The sequence below is a fragment of the Physeter macrocephalus genome, chromosome 9 (assembly GCF_002837175.3).
Source record: "Physeter macrocephalus isolate SW-GA chromosome 9, ASM283717v5, whole genome shotgun sequence".
Lineage (NCBI taxonomy): Eukaryota > Metazoa > Chordata > Mammalia > Artiodactyla > Physeteridae > Physeter > Physeter macrocephalus.
In genome coordinates, this window is record NC_041222.1 from 39,079,502 (window position 1) to 39,097,431 (window position 17,930).

Sequence of the window (17,930 nt, forward strand, 5' to 3'; positions counted from 1 at the left end):
AAGAAGATGTGGTACATATATACAATGGAATATTACTCAGCCATAAAAAAGGAACGAAATTGGGTCATTTGTAGAGACATGGATGGATCTAGAGACTGTCATACAGAGTGAAGTAAGTCAGAAAGAGGAAAACAAATACCATATATTAACGCATATATGTGGAACCTAGAAAAATGGTACATTGAACCGGTTTGCAGGGCAGAAATTGAGACACAGACGCGGAGAACAAATGTATGGACACCAAAGGTGGAAAGTGGTGAAGGGGGTGGTGGTATGATGAATTGGGAGATTGGGATTGACATGTATACACTAATATGTATAAAATGGATAACTAATAATAACCTGCTGTGTAAAAAAATAAATAAAATAAAATTCCAAAAAAAAATTGGTCTGTTATTGCCAGGCTAATTTCCTTTAGGGGATGGCAGGGGTCTATCAGGCAGACGACTTAACTAGTGCTGATCAGGAGATTCCTAGTTGACTAGTTTAACATTCCATTTCTGGAAGACCCAAAACTATAATTAAGTCTTGGTTGGGGAAGTGGGTCTTAGCATAAGTGACTCCATTTTGGGTCTATTGTCTTGTTTTTTAACATATGAAGTAAAAGAGGCAACCTCAAAAAAGACAAAAAGAAGTTAATAGGAGACACAGAGGTATTCTTTAAATACAAGAAAAACAGATCAAAGTAAATACTCTTGTTTTCTCATTGTAAATTTACCTGCTCATCTGCACATAAAATTGGATATGGACTATACTGAATATACTGCACATAAAAATGGAATCCAGTTATTCAAAATCTGTGTATTTTTGTATGCTACTCATCAGAATATTTACCAGGATTAGAAGTGTATATCAAAGTCAAGGCCATTGCTAGTTACCAACTAATTCTTAAACTTTCTTTATGTAAAGATAATGCAGAGTAAAATATTAACAATTTATCTAGATATTTTTAAAAAAACAAAAGCTTAAAAAGCTGTCTTGAAAACGTGAGCTCTGTCACAGTTTGAATCCTAGGAATGTCATTTCAATAAGATGCACTCATATCAAGTGTCTGCTATAATCATTCCTAGCACACATGGAGTTCCATGTGTCAGACCCTGCATGGAGCACTTCACAGGCTTTAACCCAAGAACTGCTCGCTAAGCCTCATGGGGGAAGTACTATTATTCTCCAGGCTTTACTGGGGAGGATACAGTAGAAGCAACCAAGAAATGAAACAACAAACAAACAAAACACATCTCCGTTCAGGTCTTGGTGTGTGGGTGATGTATTAGAAGAGAGGTTCATGGAGACTTCAAGGGAAACAGAGGAAGTAAAGCTGGAAACCTATGAAAAGCCTAGGTTCTTAAGCCAGAGAGGCGTCTTTGGATACCTCAGCCCATTAGGACTAACCACTGGTTTTCCTTTACCAAAATGAAAACATATTTCTTGTCTCAGAGAATCTTGGGGTTTTTTTTCTACTTTAAATTTGAATTGTAAGCTATAGGACCCCAGTGGTTCCAAACTCTGTATTCTTTTTGCTTCTTTACCTCTGCCTTGAGCATATATCATGGTTAAAAAAAATAAATTGAATATATAAAATAAAAGCAATAAAATATAAATTAAAATTAGACTGATACGCTTTATGCTGAGTTTCAGGGGAGTTTGTTGTCTGTTTTTACAGTTAGTGCAAGAGTTCTTAACAAAATCAAGCCAGTGTTTGATGTTGTTGATGTAAAACTTAAAAAAAAGTTTGAGCTCCCCCTTGTGGTAGAACGTCAGAGCTGAACTCAAATCACAGGTTCTTGGTGCAGGAAAAGCACAGATAACGTCTTCATGAGCCAGGAGAGAAACTGCATTTTTTTCAAAGAAGAAAAAGACCAGGAAAACCCTGATAAATGGTTTGAGAATGTACAAAAGAGGACTGTTTATTTGAAGGACTTCTACTATCAGAAATATCAGAGTGCACCCTGATGGCCATTGGCATCCTGGCAACAGATGGAGTGTGTGTGTTTGTGAATTAATGTACACTAATTACTAATGTTTAAAATAGTATGTGCATAAAAGTCCAGCTTTCCAGCTTCTCTTTAAAAATTAGAAGATCTGGGAGCCTGGGGTCTGCAGTAGTTAGCTACAACTGAGTAGTTCACGTTCCCTAACTATAGGACAGATCTCTTCGTTTCACCATGGTCCCACACGATAACTTCATTTACTGTGTTGCTCTCTTGGCCGCCGTTGGCCTCTGGGTTTGCAATCCCTTTTAAAGCAGCAAGCGTATAGCAAAAATGCTCCAACGTCATTGAAAGAGCATAAACCACGGAATAAAAGACTCTTCTGCTTCCCAGCTTTGTCATAACCTGGATGAATCACCTTGGGAAAAAGCAGTCGGTATCTTTTAGCCTCTACGTTTTCATCGTTTCTTATACTCTTTCAGTCATTCTGGGCTTTTATTTTTACTAAATAGAGTGGTTTGTAGGGCAGGTATGGGTTACACTCTACAACACTATTTCTTCAGTGATGTTTATTTCTCCAAAACAGGCAAATTATTGTCAAGCCCCCACCTATCTAATTCATGGTAATTTAAACACTTTTTATAGCCCCCCCTCATTCCCCAAGGGATCTTAAGTAATCAAAAAATTTCAAAGAACCACCTCTGTTTGTCCCTTTTTCATCAGTTATGTCTCAATTCCAGTGTCACCTCCTCAGACAAGCTTCCCTGATCACCTTGCTAAAGCAGCCCTCCCAGCCACTCTATCAATTTACCTTATTTTACCTTTTTCTTAGCCATTATCAGCAGCGGAAGCTGTTGTTGAAGCCATGGGTAATGAGTCAAATCCATTTCACTTACCTTCACTAATCAAGGTCATTTGAAGACTTGCACGTCCTCTAAGCGGCACATAACCTAACAATAAGACATTTGCTCGCATTTTCCAGAAACTTGGAGTCAGCTGGGTCTAGTTAGAGCTGAGCTGGTTAAGACCGGATAGGACCACCCACCCTTCAACTGGGCATGCGCCTTTTGACCTTTTGACCTCAGAACGTGGGAGAACTTCCGCCTGGGAGGTTCAGAGCCCTGTAGCCTAGTTACACCTGCGCAGAACGTGGATTCCCCGCACCCTTTAAAATCCATTCACGTTTCCCCATGCTTCCCGGCTCAGACCGCCCCGCTTCTTTATTCTTCAGCCTATAAATATACCCTGAGCTCCTTGCCTTCTAGGAGGTGGATTTGAGACTTGTTCACCCATCTCCTCCCTTGGCTGCCTGGCAAATAAATCCTCTCTTTGCTGCAAACCTTGGGGTCTCAGCATTTTGGCTTGCTGCACATCAGGCAAAACGAACCTGCTTCGGTAATTTGTTATTGTTGTTTGAATTTACTCGTTCACTTACTTGGTTCATTCGTTTGTTTTTGTAATGGTTTCTAGTGTGTTTCCTCCATAAGGAAAGAGATCTGCTATTTTCAGTGCTGTGTTCCTCAACCTAGTACAGTGCCTGATACTAACTGCTCACAAATGCATCTGTGTCTTAGGGCTTAGTGTTTCCCAAACGATACTGAAGACTGGTTGGTTCTACATAGCCTCACGTGTTGTCTCCAGGGAGATTGGAAGAGGAACAAAGAGTGAGAATGTTGGAAGTCCAGCTCATGTTCTCAAGGAAGTCAAAGAGCTGCTGTCACTCACAGTCGAGGAGGTAAGGATTCACCTTGCTGGGCTGTGCACCAGCAGGTGGGGATAACATCTCAGCAGTCTCACCCTGAACCTGACTCCAAGATCCCTCCTAAAAGGGCTTATTGGATTCACTAAGGAATACTCGGTATTGCTTGTGATTCACTGAGTTGTAACATTTTCATAATATTTTGGATCCAGTTCTAAACTTTAAAATGAATTTAAGAATTAAAGAACTTGGAAAATCGGGAAGAGAGCTGGTACCTTCATCCCTAGGGCCAAAGCTCTTTTATTACTCTTTTACAGTCTATCACAGATCAGCAGGCATATCAACAACAGTAAGAAGCCAATCAAAAGCCATGTGACCAATGTGTTTAAGAAAAATTAACCACAGGTGCTTGTAACAAAGTGATCATTTAATTTTTTTTTTTATTTATAGGCTCAGGAAATGGTATGACTTAGCATTCAACCTTGTCATTGACTCAAGAATATTATCCCTTTGGCCCAGAAAAGGAAACTCCGTGATCCCCATTTATACTCCACTGGTTATAAAGCACTAGAAAAGACAACACAAAAATGACAGTGTATGTTTGTCAACTCTTCCTTCCAGCCTTCTCTCTGCCCCACCACACGCCCAGACAACCTAAACAAGATACCATGAGCATGCTGCCTTCTCTTTGACCTGGCATATTGTTGCTTTTAAGAAACTTTGATTTTTAAAAGTTTGTTATTCCCGCTTAGCTGAAAAACTTCCCTAGACTTTACCAGCCTTAGGTCCAGAGGAGGTATTTATTAACATTAAGATCCCAAGTGTTGGAATAAAACACAGACCTACTAGAGCATGGACTTGAGGATATGGGGAGGGGGAAGGGTAAGCTGTGACGAAGTGAGAGAGTGGCATGGACATATATACACTACCAAACGTAAAATAGATAGATAGTGGGAAGCAGCCACATAGCACAGGGAGATCAGCTAGGTGGTTTGTGACCACCTAGAGGGGTGGGATAGGGAGGGTGGGAGGGAGACGCAAGAGGGAAGAGATATGGGAACATATATATATATGTATAACTGATTCACTTTGTTGTAAAGCAGAAACTAACACACCATTGTAAAGCAATTATACTCCAATAAAGATGTTAAAAAAAAAAAAGATCCCAAGTGTTGTTGCACCCACATTTGGGGAGATAAACATTAATACTCTGTAAAGGGACACCTGTTTGTCAGTTGGTCTGTAGTCCATGAACTGATCCATGAGGCTCGTTCACTGTGAAGCTTGCTCTGCACTCTTCTTTTGCTCCTCCAGTTCTTCAAGCCAGTGCCTGAGACGTGCCTGTCATGGCTGTGTCTGCCTTGAGGACACCAGAATCCTTTCAAGTGGGCCATCCGCCCATGCTCCCCAAGCTGCCAGTGGATGGTGGTGCCACAGCGGAGTCACGCTCCATGCACAGAGAGCAGAATGTCTCTCTTCCCTTCTATGTGTTAGGTGTGCTCCCCGACCACCAACAGAGCGTCTCCTGTACCCCGCTGTCCCACAATCCTCCCTCCACCAACTGGCCGCATCTGATTCTGTCTGCAGACTCTGTCTCCGCTGGACTCTAATCTATTTCCATTCCTTTCCCCAGCTTCTTCAAAGGCAGCATCCCTCCCCCTACCACCTGCACAGTGCAGATCAACTGCTACAATCAAATAAGTGGAAGGCACCAGCTCTATCAGCTTATCAGAAATGTCCTAGTAGCTCTGAAACCCAGCTCTGTGTACAATTGAAACCTTCACTAAAATTTATTCCATAAACTCAATGTTTAGAGCAGCACTGTCTAATAGAAACGGAACACAACCACAAGTGCAAGCTACCTGTCATTTAAAATTTAGTAGCCACATTAAAGAAAAGAAAAAACAAGTAATTTTAGTAACTTAATTTATTTAACCAAATACATGCAAAATAATCTCTCCAATAATCAAAATGAAAAATTATTAATGAAATATTTTACGTTTGCTTTTTCATACAGAGTCTTCAAAATCAGCATGTATTTTATATTTACAGCACAACTCAATTTCATGCTGCAAGTCCTCGATAGTTACATGTGGCTAGTGGCTACCATATTGGGCCACTCAGGTTTAGAGCACAGGAACGAAATTTGGAAATTATGCTGTGCGATTTCCGTATCTTGCAAGTGAGACTTCAAAAGGTGACATGATTTCCAACAAGTCACACAGCTAACCAGTAGCAGAGACAGTGCTAGAACACTGAGATCCTGATGTTCCATCACATGCATTTTTATTCATTTAAGGCTGCTTATCTTAAATTTAAGCCACTCTGCTGCTAAAACATACCCATCTAAAAAAATAACCAAGAATGTGCTAAAGTAATCTGAACAGCTGTTTTTATTGGTCTATAAGAGATTTGGTTTTCTCCAATTGAGTAAAATCTTCCTTGCAATTGGTTTTTTGATAACTCCCTGAATTAGATCAATTAAAATCATTCTAATTTTTAAACTGAAACATGACTAAATTTTTCAAATAAAAATTTTGGCAAAAAAGGAGAATGAGGGGTAACACATATCCAGCCCTTAACTGGGTGCTAAACTATGTGCTGTGTGCTAAACGGTGCTCAGTGATACTCAGCATCATCTCATGTAATCCGTGCAGCAATTCGCATGGAGACAATTACCTATTTTAAAGATGAGGTAATTGAAGCCTAGTGAGAATAAGTAATTAGCCTGGGTCAAAAAGCTAATTAATGACAACCAAAAAATCATATGGCCAGTGAGTAACACTCTCAGTCAGTCAGGAACAAAACTTACACCTTGGCCCTGGCTCCCAAGCCTGTGCTCTTTTACACCACCACTCAGCCCCCATGATTATTTAGTTGTCTGTGGACTTGAGATACATGGAACATTTTCTGTGATGCAGATCCAAAGTCTGAGTGTTTCCACTGGGTCTTATCTACTGTTTCACTAGGGACAAACATTTCCCATGGAATCAAGTCATTCCATGTTCCACTGAGATCAGTTGTAATTCCAGCTCTTGGCCTATATTGCGGCAGGCTAATTTTCACCTGCTGTTGGGTTATTCCATCGGATTCCACTACAAATGTATTTATTAATTCTGAGGTCAATGACCTAAGCACCTTACCCTTCAGACATGTTAGTCTATCGTCTTTTTCAGGGTTATCCTCACATCATGCATCACGGTATGACATTCACATAAAATGTCACTTAATTAATGTCATTCCGTTTGACCTGCCTTAACACATAGAATCATTTCTAAAAATTTATAAATGAATCCATTTCCCCCATTTACTTCCATTATCAAGTCATATGGGAAAATATTTAATCCCCAAAGAAAAAAAAGCACTTTAGGATTTTAACATTCAATTCAGTCATACTCTCTACTCCTGTTAACTCACTGTCCAGTTCTTATGTATTTAGCCCGTTTATATTATTCCTGCAAAATACTAGCCATGCCTATAGGGTCTTACCCTCTAATTTATAAGCACATCAGCATTACAGATTGCTAATTCCATGCCTGGATTACTTGACAGAGCAAGTAAGCAGGTATTAGAGAAACAACAAAGCAGGATTTTTTTTTTCCCAGAAAGAAGCATCTTCTAAATGACTTTCAGGAGTCAGAAAGCATGACTTCGGCATGTGTGAAGGTTTAGTGTTTTAAGAGCAATATTGTTTTTACTTAAAATTAGATACTGGGGATCACCATGATATTTTCAGTGTTCCATTCGTAAAAATGATAAGGCCCTGACAAATTCTCATTTCAATGGTGTTCTCAATTTCTTCCCAGAGTTTAGATGTATGGTCAAGCAGAAAAAATAATTAAACCACAGCTACAAATATTTGGAACGCCATAAGATCAAGGGCGACAACCATGGCTGTTACTGAGCACTAACTATGTGCCAGGTTTGGTGCTATGATCTCTGCAGGATCTCTCTTTTAATCCCAAGTAGGAAGTTTATGGAGTAGGACTCTTATTATCCCTGTTTTTTAGAGATGAGAAACACAAGGTTTTGAGAGGTTGAAGCATTTCCACAAAGTCACATGGCAAATGTTAATTTTTGCCTGTTTTAAATGAGCATGAACATTCCCATATTTGGGAAAGTTTGACTGATAAACAAAGAATCAAGGCATAACTGCTGAATAAAAGAACAAATGATTAACAAAATGAATAACATTTTGGTGCCTCCTAAGCTACAGTATTGAGGAAAAGCAAAGGATAACCTTGTGTGGTTCCATTTGGACACATTCTCACTGTTATTGCAGGCCAGCACTGAGCCCTGAGCCCAGCTGGGCCAATCAGATACATAGGAATGAAACCAGTGCTAAATGAGAAGGAGCCGGCTATGATTACACAGCATCCAGATGCAAAAGATTCAAAGATTTTCCAAAGATCTCAGCAGTTGTATTAGCCATTTTTCTTTTTTAGTTGCCAATATTGCATTCCTGTTTTCAGTAAAACACAATACAGCACAGAGAATAAAGCTGGGGAGTTCTTTCTTTTGATCCAGTGCTCTGTTGAACACAGCCTCATGCTCCTCCCCAGGACCTGAGCTGAACGTAACTCACAGATGCTCCAAATTCTGATCCACAGTGTTTCCACTACTGCAACGGGCAGATCACCTAATTTGCGCCTGCCTCCTTTTCTTTCTGTATAAAAGGAGCACAGTTATACACTATCGCAACAGAGATCATAAAGTTAGAAATTTGCTTTCCCTTTGAAGATCAAGGCATACAGAATAGTTATTAATAATTATCTGGCAAATTGGTGAATGTGTTTTCCTGTCTGAAGCACTAAATGATCTCTTAATTACTCTTTACAGTTCATCCTCATCACGCACTTAAGTATAATGTGTTGGCTGGTGAGGGATATTTTTGTTTACAAATGCAAGCTAACACAGAAGCGGGACTGTAATAATGGGGTCTTATACTGTCCAGACCTTTTTAATTCACTTTTATCCACAGGTAAGAGCCTGCTCTTAATAATGGCTTTGGTGTTGAGGAAGTAATCAATGAACCTAATCAGTTATTCTCCGGTGATGGATGGAGAGTTACAATTTGAGAGTTTTACAAGAAGCATGGGTATGCGAATCCACTTTTAAGGTGGTATTTTCCCCTTAAAATTCTTGCTGAAGTCTTCAGATGGTCAGCTGGGTATTTCAGAACCTATATCACCTTCTGAATTTAACCTGGGTACATTTGGATGTCATGATACACTTGACATGATCAATTACTAATTTGCTATGTTTTGGAATATTCTATGACATCATTTGATTTAGGGAGTTTCTGTTAGTTTACATATGATGGACAATGAGTGATCCAGAAAGACTCTGATTGGTATCCTACCAGCAATGAGTAAGATGCCAAGGTTAGCGCAGGCTCAGCGGCCATGGCTCACGGGCCCAGCCGCCCCGCGGCATGTGGGATCCTCCCAGACCGGGGCGCGAACCCAGTTCCCCTGCATCGGCAGGCGGACGCGCAACCACTGCGCCACCAGGGAAGCCCCCAGGCTTTTCTTTTGAACAGTGACGGTAACCTCTCTGATTGGTATCCTACCAGCAATGAGTAAGATGCCAAGGTTATGCATCCAGGCTTTTCTTTTGAACAGTGATGGTAACCTGAGAAATATGAGCCTCATCAACAGCAGCAACACAGAAATTAAACTTCCAGTAAAATATCAAGGACTCTGATATTCTTTGAATTGAGAAATAATTTTGAGCCTGTTGCTTTTAATAACAAATAAAAACATAACTTTGACCAAAGTTTTAGTAAATCAAATAAAATAGGAAAAAAACATTAATTTCCCAGGTGACAATTTGTATTGGTTATCCTATGTGGATGATACTTAATTTGATGCAGCATGTGAAACTTGACTTCCATAAAAAAGATTTTAAATATGTTCCTTAAGATTAAAAAAAATGAGATGGTTCCTAAAAAGTTTTTATATAGCCATAAGCAAAACAGTATCAAGAGAAAATTTAGTGACATTTAAGGCTAATTGCTCTGAATCAGGAAACTAATAGAAAGTAACATAATTGTATCAGTAAATTGACCAAAACTGTCTTCAAATATATATGTGTTGATTTAAAAGTCTATACAAACGAATGCTTTTGCATAAAAATGTGTCCTGAAAGGACCCAAATTTAAAGGTAATATTTAATCTTTAATCAATCTAAATGTACAACAGTAGAATAAACTAATTATGCTGTATTAATATCAAAAAATATTTTGTAGCCATTAAAAAATGTCCTGAAGTAATTTTTGTGACGTGGGAAAATGTTAAATAAGAAAGTAGGATAGAGACTAAATATATCTTATGATCCAAAATATTTTATTGAGTCTGTATGTGAATCTGAGAAAAAAATACACCAAAATGTTAACAGAAGTTATTCTGGGTGGTGGAATTATAGGTTCTTTTGCTTTTTAAATTCTATTAAAAATTTCTAAATTTGTTGTAATGAACATGTACCACTATTATAAATTTTTAAATGACCAAGGATTTGTATGAAAACTTCTTGGTGTGTATGAAAAAGATGTGTGTTATATAATACCTAAGTTCCCAGGAGAGGTCAAGTATTTCATGTATACATTGTTCCATTATTCATAATTACTAAGTCACCAAGACCCATTCTGGTAAAGGCAGCTGGACCATCCAAGGCAATCCATTACAAGAGAACTTTGAGAAAAAGAAACCTCATATAGGGCCTTGAGAAATCTTGTCACCATCATATAATGCTGTTTCCTTCTTGCAGGAAGTAGATGTGAATAAAGGCTATGACAACAGTTTATTTTTTAAAATATTCTTAGGTCTCAATGTGTCTTCTGAAAAATCAAGTGCATATCTGAGTTGAGAGCTGAGAACATCTGCCCATCCCATTCTTAAGTCTCTTGTTTTTGAAGCCTGCTTACTTACTCTTTTAATATATATTTCTTTACAAATGAATTGTGGAAACACTTTTTTTACTTTTGTGAACCAAACAAGGCAAAAGAAAGTTGTAACTGGATGTTATCCAGGTCCATATTTTGGACTCAAGGGAGGCAGTAAAGTCATCAGACTCCCATCTTACCCACATTGCATTGGGGTCCCTCTGCTAAAGCACTCCCTTGTTTTTTTCCACAGGAACTTGGTTTTCCATTGTGGGCTAAACTCCTTTGTTTGCCTCCCATCTACTAAGCATGTGATGCCAACCCTGAGGTCTAGGGTTATTTGTCCATCAAGATGTCCTAACTTTGGAAGAGAGCTGAAAAAGGTAGAATAATAACTGGATTTTGTTAGACATTGCACTTAATAGAGAATATGAGAAAGCAAATCTTTTTTCTGAATACTGATAGTGTACTATAATATCTGTGTCATTGTGAAGAAAGGGACAGTCTTGCCCTGAGTGGGAAGGTATCATTAATTTTGTTCAATCCTAAAACAGCTTTGCAAGTTCTAGTATCTAGAATTCTGGAAGATGCTAGAAACGAAGGATATAGCAGGGAGGGCAAAAAGTGGTAGAGAAAATCTAGAGAGCAGGTGATACTTAAGATATATAATGTTTGATAAATGTTTGACACATAATGTTTGATAAATATTTAGTAAACAGATTAAGAGGTACTGGCCTCATTGTAGTTCCTGGTGGTCATGCACTCAGTGTGGTCCCAGTGTTTATTACGAACTCACTCCCCCACAATTTGCACATATGCTTCTGGGAAGGGTCTAGTAAAGCACTGAAATAGTCCAAGTTCCAATCAACTTGACTGAATTAAAGTCCAGTCCAGAGAAGACGCTGCAGTATTAGGCAGGGAAACTGACACAAAACCTCTTCCTACTGACCCATCCACTGAGGAATGAAGATAGCAAAGGCTAAACCCCAAAGTCAACTAGGGAACCATACCTCACCATATATAGTAAGACGTGGGTCACCAGTACATTCCCAGACCCGATGGACTCCGGCTCTGGTACTTGTAGGGACCCATCAGGATGAGAAAACACAGTTCAGGTCAAAGTTTGCTAATATAAACCCCTTGATATGGTTTAAACTATGTGTACCTCTCAGAAGCCCGAAGAGATAACCCATGAGATTTTTCTTCTAAAAAGCCCATTCCTTTTCATACTGAATCCAGCAGCAAATAAAAAGGTTTTAGGTGTATATTTGTGGGGACCATGGATGGGGAGACAGAATGAAAAGGGAAAACAAGATGTTAATTTAAAAAAAAAAAGTGAGTTAACGAATGATTACAATGAATACTTTATAAAGATATTTCTGAACTTAGAAGAAAAAAGAGGGTGAAATATTCCTATTTCCAGGCTAAGAAAACTAAGGCAGAAGATATGTATAAAATGAAAGTCCATATGAGTAATAGGTTTTTAAATTAACCCAACAAGTAAGCCAGTAATCCATACTTCTCCATACACACAATTTTAAACTCAATTTGTTAAAGAAAATGTGAGGGGACTGGCCCAGGGGAGAAAGTGGTGGTGCAGGAACAAATCCCTAATTTGGAATAAGGTAGAGATCCTTCTTTTTTTACTTGGGCCTTCACATAAGTCACTGCTTTTGAACAGTATGGTGAGGAATACTTCTGGGCCTCCAGAATATCCATGAAAATTACTGGCCTCCAGCAGCTGCAGCTGTTCAAAATAAATAAATAAATAAATAAATAAGTAAATAAATAAATAAATAAAGAGCCAGAGAAAGAAGATAAAGAAGAGGTAAATAAAAATTTAAGTGTGCTTAATGGTTCTGAATTATGTGGCCTGAAATCTATACCTTCAAATGTGTTCCATGTTGCTATAATATTTGTTGCCAAATATTTCTATATTTTACAAAAGCCTCACAAATTCTAAAGACAGGAGAATAAAAGTTCTGCTCTTTTTGAAATGTTTATTCATTCATTACTGCTTATGTAATTAGTATAGAAATCTGTTCATTTCAAATTTTTCCAGTAAAAGAATTCCTCATTGTCCAGTAGATAATTAGTAGGTATTTATTGAGTGACTGATATATAAAGTCCTATATTAAGTCCTGAGGAAACAACGATAAATAAGATACAGTCTTTGCCTTCACAAAGGTTATACATATTTTTAACAAATTATGGGAAAATATCAGGTAAATTAGCATGCAATAACATTATATTATTTAAAACAAAGGTAATAATATGCCTTAACTGGAATTCAGATCTTAGAAGTCAGAACATTTCATTCACTATTCTAAATACTAATTTGATAATATTAAGTTATAGTCCCAATCTAGAACAAATACAAAAGCACTGCAGATATGTGCGACATACATGCTTCCAACTATGTGATATCCACAAGAGACTCACTTCAGCTCTAAGGACATACATAGACTGAAAGTGAAGGGATGGAAAAAGATATTTTACGCAGATGGAAACCAAAAGCATGGATAGCTCTACTTATATCACACAAAACAGATTTTAAACCAAAAACTGTAACAAGAGACAAAGAAGGTCATTATATAATGATTGAAGAAGACACAAATGAATAGAAAGATACTCTGTGTTAATGATTGGAAGAATTAATATTGTGAAAATGCCCACACTGCCCAAAGCAATCTACAAACTCAATGCAATCCCTATCAAAATTCCAATGGCATTTTTCTCAGTAATAGGAAAAAAATCCTAAAATTTATACAGAACCACAAAAGTCCCCGAATAACCAAAGCAATTTTGAGAAAGAACAAAGCTAGAGGCATCACACTTCCTCATTTCAAATTATATTACAAAGCTATAGTAATCCAAACTATATGCTATTTGCATAAAAACAGACACAAAGATCAATGGAACAGAATAGAGAGCCCAAAATAAACACATGCATATATGGTCAATTAATTTTTGACAAAACACCAAGAATATTCAATGGAAAATGGATAATCTCCTCAATGAATGATGGTGGAAAAACTAGACATCTACATGGAAAAGAATTAAACTTATACCATACACAAAAATCAAGTCGAAATGATTCAAGACTTGAATATAAGACCTTAAAGCATAAAACTCCTAGAAGAAAACTTAGAGGAAAAGCTCTTGCAATTTTTCCTGGCAATGATTTTCTGGATTTGACACCAATAGCAAAGGCAGCAAAAGCAAAAAGAAACAAATGGGACTACATTAAACCAAAAAACTTATGTACAGCAAAGGAAACCATAAATAAAATGAACAGGCAACCTAGAGAATGGAAGAAAATATTTGTAAACCACATATCGATAAGGAGTTAATATCCAAAATATATTAGGAACTTATATAACTCAATAGCAAAATAATAATAATAATAACCTAATTTAAAAATGGGCAAAGGATCTGAATAGATATTTTTCCAAAGAAAACATGCAGATGGCCAATAGGTACATGAAAAGGTGCTTAACATCACTAGTCATCAAGAAAACACAAATCAAAACCACAATGAGGTGTCACCTTACACGTTAAAATGTCTATTATCAAAAAGGCAAGAGATGGCAAATGCTGATGAGGATGGGAAGAAAGGGGACGCTGTGCACTGTTGGTGGGAATGTAAATTGGTGCAGTCACAATGGAAAACAGTATGGAGGTTCTGCAAGAAACTGAAAACAGAACTACCATGTGATCCAGCAATCCCACTTCTGGATTGATATGCAAAGGAAATGAAATCATTCATTTGTATTCCTATGTTCATTGCAGCATTTATTCACAACAGCCAAGGTACGAAAACAACCTAAGTGTCCATCTATGGACGAATGGATAAAGAAGATGTGGTGTGTGTGTATACACACACACACACTATAGAATATTATTCAGCCTTATAAAAGAAAGAAGTACTACCATTTGTGACAATATGGACGAACCTGGAGGGCATTATGTTAAGTGAAGTAAGCCAGACAGAGAAAGACAAACATGTCATGGTGTCACTTATATGTGGAAGCTTTAACAAAAGAGTGGTACTCATAGACATAGAGTGAAACGATGGTTGTCAGAGGTACGAGGTTGGGGAAATTGGGAGAAGTTAGTAAAAGGGTACAAAACTTTCAGCTATAAGATGAATATCATCTGAGGATCTAATGTACAACATAGTGACTATAGTTGGTAACACTGTATTGTATAACTGAAATGTGCTAAAAGAGTAGAACTTATGCGTTCTCACCAAAAAAAAAAAAAAAAGGTAAATATGTGAGGTGATGGATGTGTTAATTAACTGGAGGTGGGAATCCTTTCATAATGCATGTGTATATCAAATTATCACATTGTACACTTCAAATGTGTTACAATTTTATCAGTCAATTATACCTCAATAGAGCTGAAAAAAAATTAATGCAGTTAAGAAACAAGTAGCTTAATGACAAAAAAAAAAAAACCCTAAGACAAATATAATCCAAGGACATGACATTAGAAGTTGCTGCATCCACTTTTGCTGCCGTAAAGGGTGGCCAACATAAAAGGAGTGTAGTGTTGAAAGAACCACAGAGAAACGGGGTTCAATTCTGATTGCTTCTAAACTTGGGGTAAAATGTGACCAGAAGATTTACATACCACTCTTCTGTTCATTTGTGTGAACCAATAAATTTTTCTACTTAAACTAATTTGGGTTGAGTTTTTAAAATTATTATTATTATTACTTACAGGGGGAAAAAAGGCCATACTAATATAAAGAGTTGTATAGTTGGGAATGAGGGAAGAGTTGGAAAAGATTTTTATTGACCTTCTTAGGCATCACTTTCCCATGTAGAAGGCAAAACATATCAGTAATTTTGGCAAATAAGAGTATGCCTTATTCTAATAGTTTAAAATAAAAGAGGTTAAAAAGTAAGAGAGGTTAACGAATTAGAGAAGGCTCTGGGAAAGCAACAGTGATGAGCCTAGAAGATACTATTAGCATCTTCCCAGTGTATCCCTCTATGTATAAAAATGGTCAAAATGGGCAGGAGAGATTATGCATCTGTATCTGCTATTTGTATGACTATGTATATGGATGTTTTCTTCATCTTCCGTCAATTTGCAAGATCCCTTTTCTATCACTACTGCTACTTTTATATTCCTGAAGTTTTCTTTCTCCCACTGGAAAACAACCAAACCCCCTGGATATGATGCCTGAAAAGGGCTTAAAAAGGTGGACAGTAAAGAGTATGGGGTGACTTTCTGGGGCAGTAATGCTCCTCTGCATCAAATGCCCCATTCTGAGAGGAAAAAAAGGAAGAGCATACTGTTTGTAGGGGAGAAAGAATGCAAACATAACATAGCTCAAACCTGCTCTTGCAGCTGCCATTTTCTTGTTTCGCAGTTTGTTCTCCAAAGCTTGCTACATAATAAAAAATAGTAGAGAAGAAGAACATGAGATTTCCTGGTGTTTTCTACTACTTGACATTAATAAAGACAAATATTTCTCTGAAATAAATTGTATCCTACCTGTTTCATCTTCTTTTTTAGATCCAGATTTGCTGCCTTCTGGCCCTTTGCAGTAGAATTGAGATAATAGATAGTCAAACTAAATTAAAAAAAAATATATGGTATTTTTCAGTTCCTCAAGATTCTTCTTAAATTTACATTAACTAAATCATATAATATTGGCACTGGAGTGACTTTAAGATATTTTCTACTCTGAACCTCTTTTGTAGATAAAAGCCTGAAGTACAGAGAGGTGAAGAAGTACATTCAGAATTACACAGCTACTGGGGTGGACCTGGGAAGTTGGACCCCCAAGGCTCCTCCTCCACAGCCCAGGGCTCTGTCTGATGTTCCTCACTGCCTAATTTTAGGTTCTTCTTGGAAATGTATTAACATCACTTTAAATTATAATTGAAAACACCATTTCAAATGGGTACCAATGGCATCCAAGAGAACAAAAAATCTCTTGAAGCTTAGGGAATGTGTAGAATAAAAAGGAGACTGACTTTCTACTTTAAATTCCTTCCTTTAGCTTTTACTACTAAGACTATAATCCTCATAGTCATAGTTAATTAACATGGCTTTTTTTCATCCATAGAATGTATTTCTCTCTCCTGCAAAAGAAACTATTTCATAAAAAGAATAGTCCTGGCATTTAAGTGACATTTACATTTCTAAAAAGAGCAAATTCCAGCCAAACATTTTTGCAAAAATAAACATGTTCATCTTCACTTAAAGCAAAACAAAGAAAAAAATGCATTAAAAAAAAAACGTAACTGGCATTGCCCTTTATTGCAAATAACTGGTTACTGAACACATTTCCCCTACTCACCAACATGCCAGATCATAACCTTTATGAGCCATCTGCTACTAGCAACAAGATTATTGATATCATTTCCGCTGGGTTTATTTCTTATACAAGTGATAGGATTTTGAATGAAATTATATATATGAAAGCATCCAGTGTAATATCTGGCATGAATTAGGTGTTCAATAAATATGGTGTGTCTGTGTATTGTAAGGGTTTTCTTAGAAAAGTGCCTGGATTTGGAGGAAGAAATCAAAGACCTCACAAGTCATTTGCAATTCTGTAATTCTCTATTTATCCATCACTTTTTTTCTACCTTGAGATGCACCTTCAATGAGTATTCTTCATAGATCATTTTTTAGTCTCCAAAGGAATGAAACCACCTGCAGGGAACTAGCTCAAACTCTACTCAGTTACCCAAAAACCAACCAAGCTGATTTAATATGATGCATTGGGGAAATTCAAAATGCTTGTAAACATTCTCTAATTAAAGGTAATAAAAAGCCAAGCCAAGATTTCCTGGTAGTGCAGTAGTTAAGAATCCACCTGCCAATGCAGGGGACATGGGTTTGCGCCCTGGTCCGGGAAGATCCCACATGCCACAGAGCGACTGAGACTGTGTGCCACAAGTGCTGAGCCTGTGCTCTGGAGCCCGTGAGCCACAACTAGTGAGCCTGCATGACACAACTACTGGAGCCCACGCGCCTAGAGCCGCAACAGAAGAAGCCACCGCAATGAGAAGCCAGCACACCGCAGCGAGGAGTGGCCCCCGCTAGCTGCAACTAGAGAAAGCCCACACAACAAAGACCCAAAGCAGCCAAAAATAAATAAATACAATAAATTTTTTAAAAAATGCAAAGCCAACTGTATAGGCACCATAAAGTGTTGAAGATGAGACCTCAGTATTTGAAAAATCAAATCAGTAATAAGCTGAATTTTGGATTTTAAATCAGAACGTCAGAACTAAAATCATCCTTGTGGGACATCTATTTGACCTTATATCATGCCAGTTTCCCTCTAGACAATCTATATCAGGGGTTGTCAAACTATGGTCTCTGGGGCAAACCTGACTCCCAGCCTGTTATGTATGGCCCATGAACTAAGATTGATTTTTACATT

The 17,930-nt window shown here is 37.6% G+C and overlaps 1 protein-coding gene across 5 annotated transcripts in view; it reads right to left on the bottom strand.

Moving 5' to 3' along the window:
* Positions 1-12,143: 12,143 nt before the first annotated feature.
* The window catches only part of TMC1 (transmembrane channel like 1), a 141,109-nt gene continuing 135,322 nt past the window's right edge, over positions 12,144-17,930 (bottom strand). For 4 of the 5 annotated variants that reach the window (XM_028493875.1, XM_028493877.1, XM_028493873.1 and 1 more), the window contains 2 exons: positions 16,025-16,103; positions 15,010-15,917 (listed from right to left, as the gene is read on the bottom strand). In XM_028493875.1, coding sequence (XP_028349676.1) covers positions 15,600-15,917; positions 16,025-16,103 — 397 coding nt within the window. In that variant the 3' untranslated portion in view covers positions 15,010-15,599. Of the gene's footprint in view, positions 12,261-15,009; positions 15,918-16,024; positions 16,104-17,930 lie in introns of those variants that run through there. The other variant, XM_007106604.4, reaches the window with a different exon arrangement.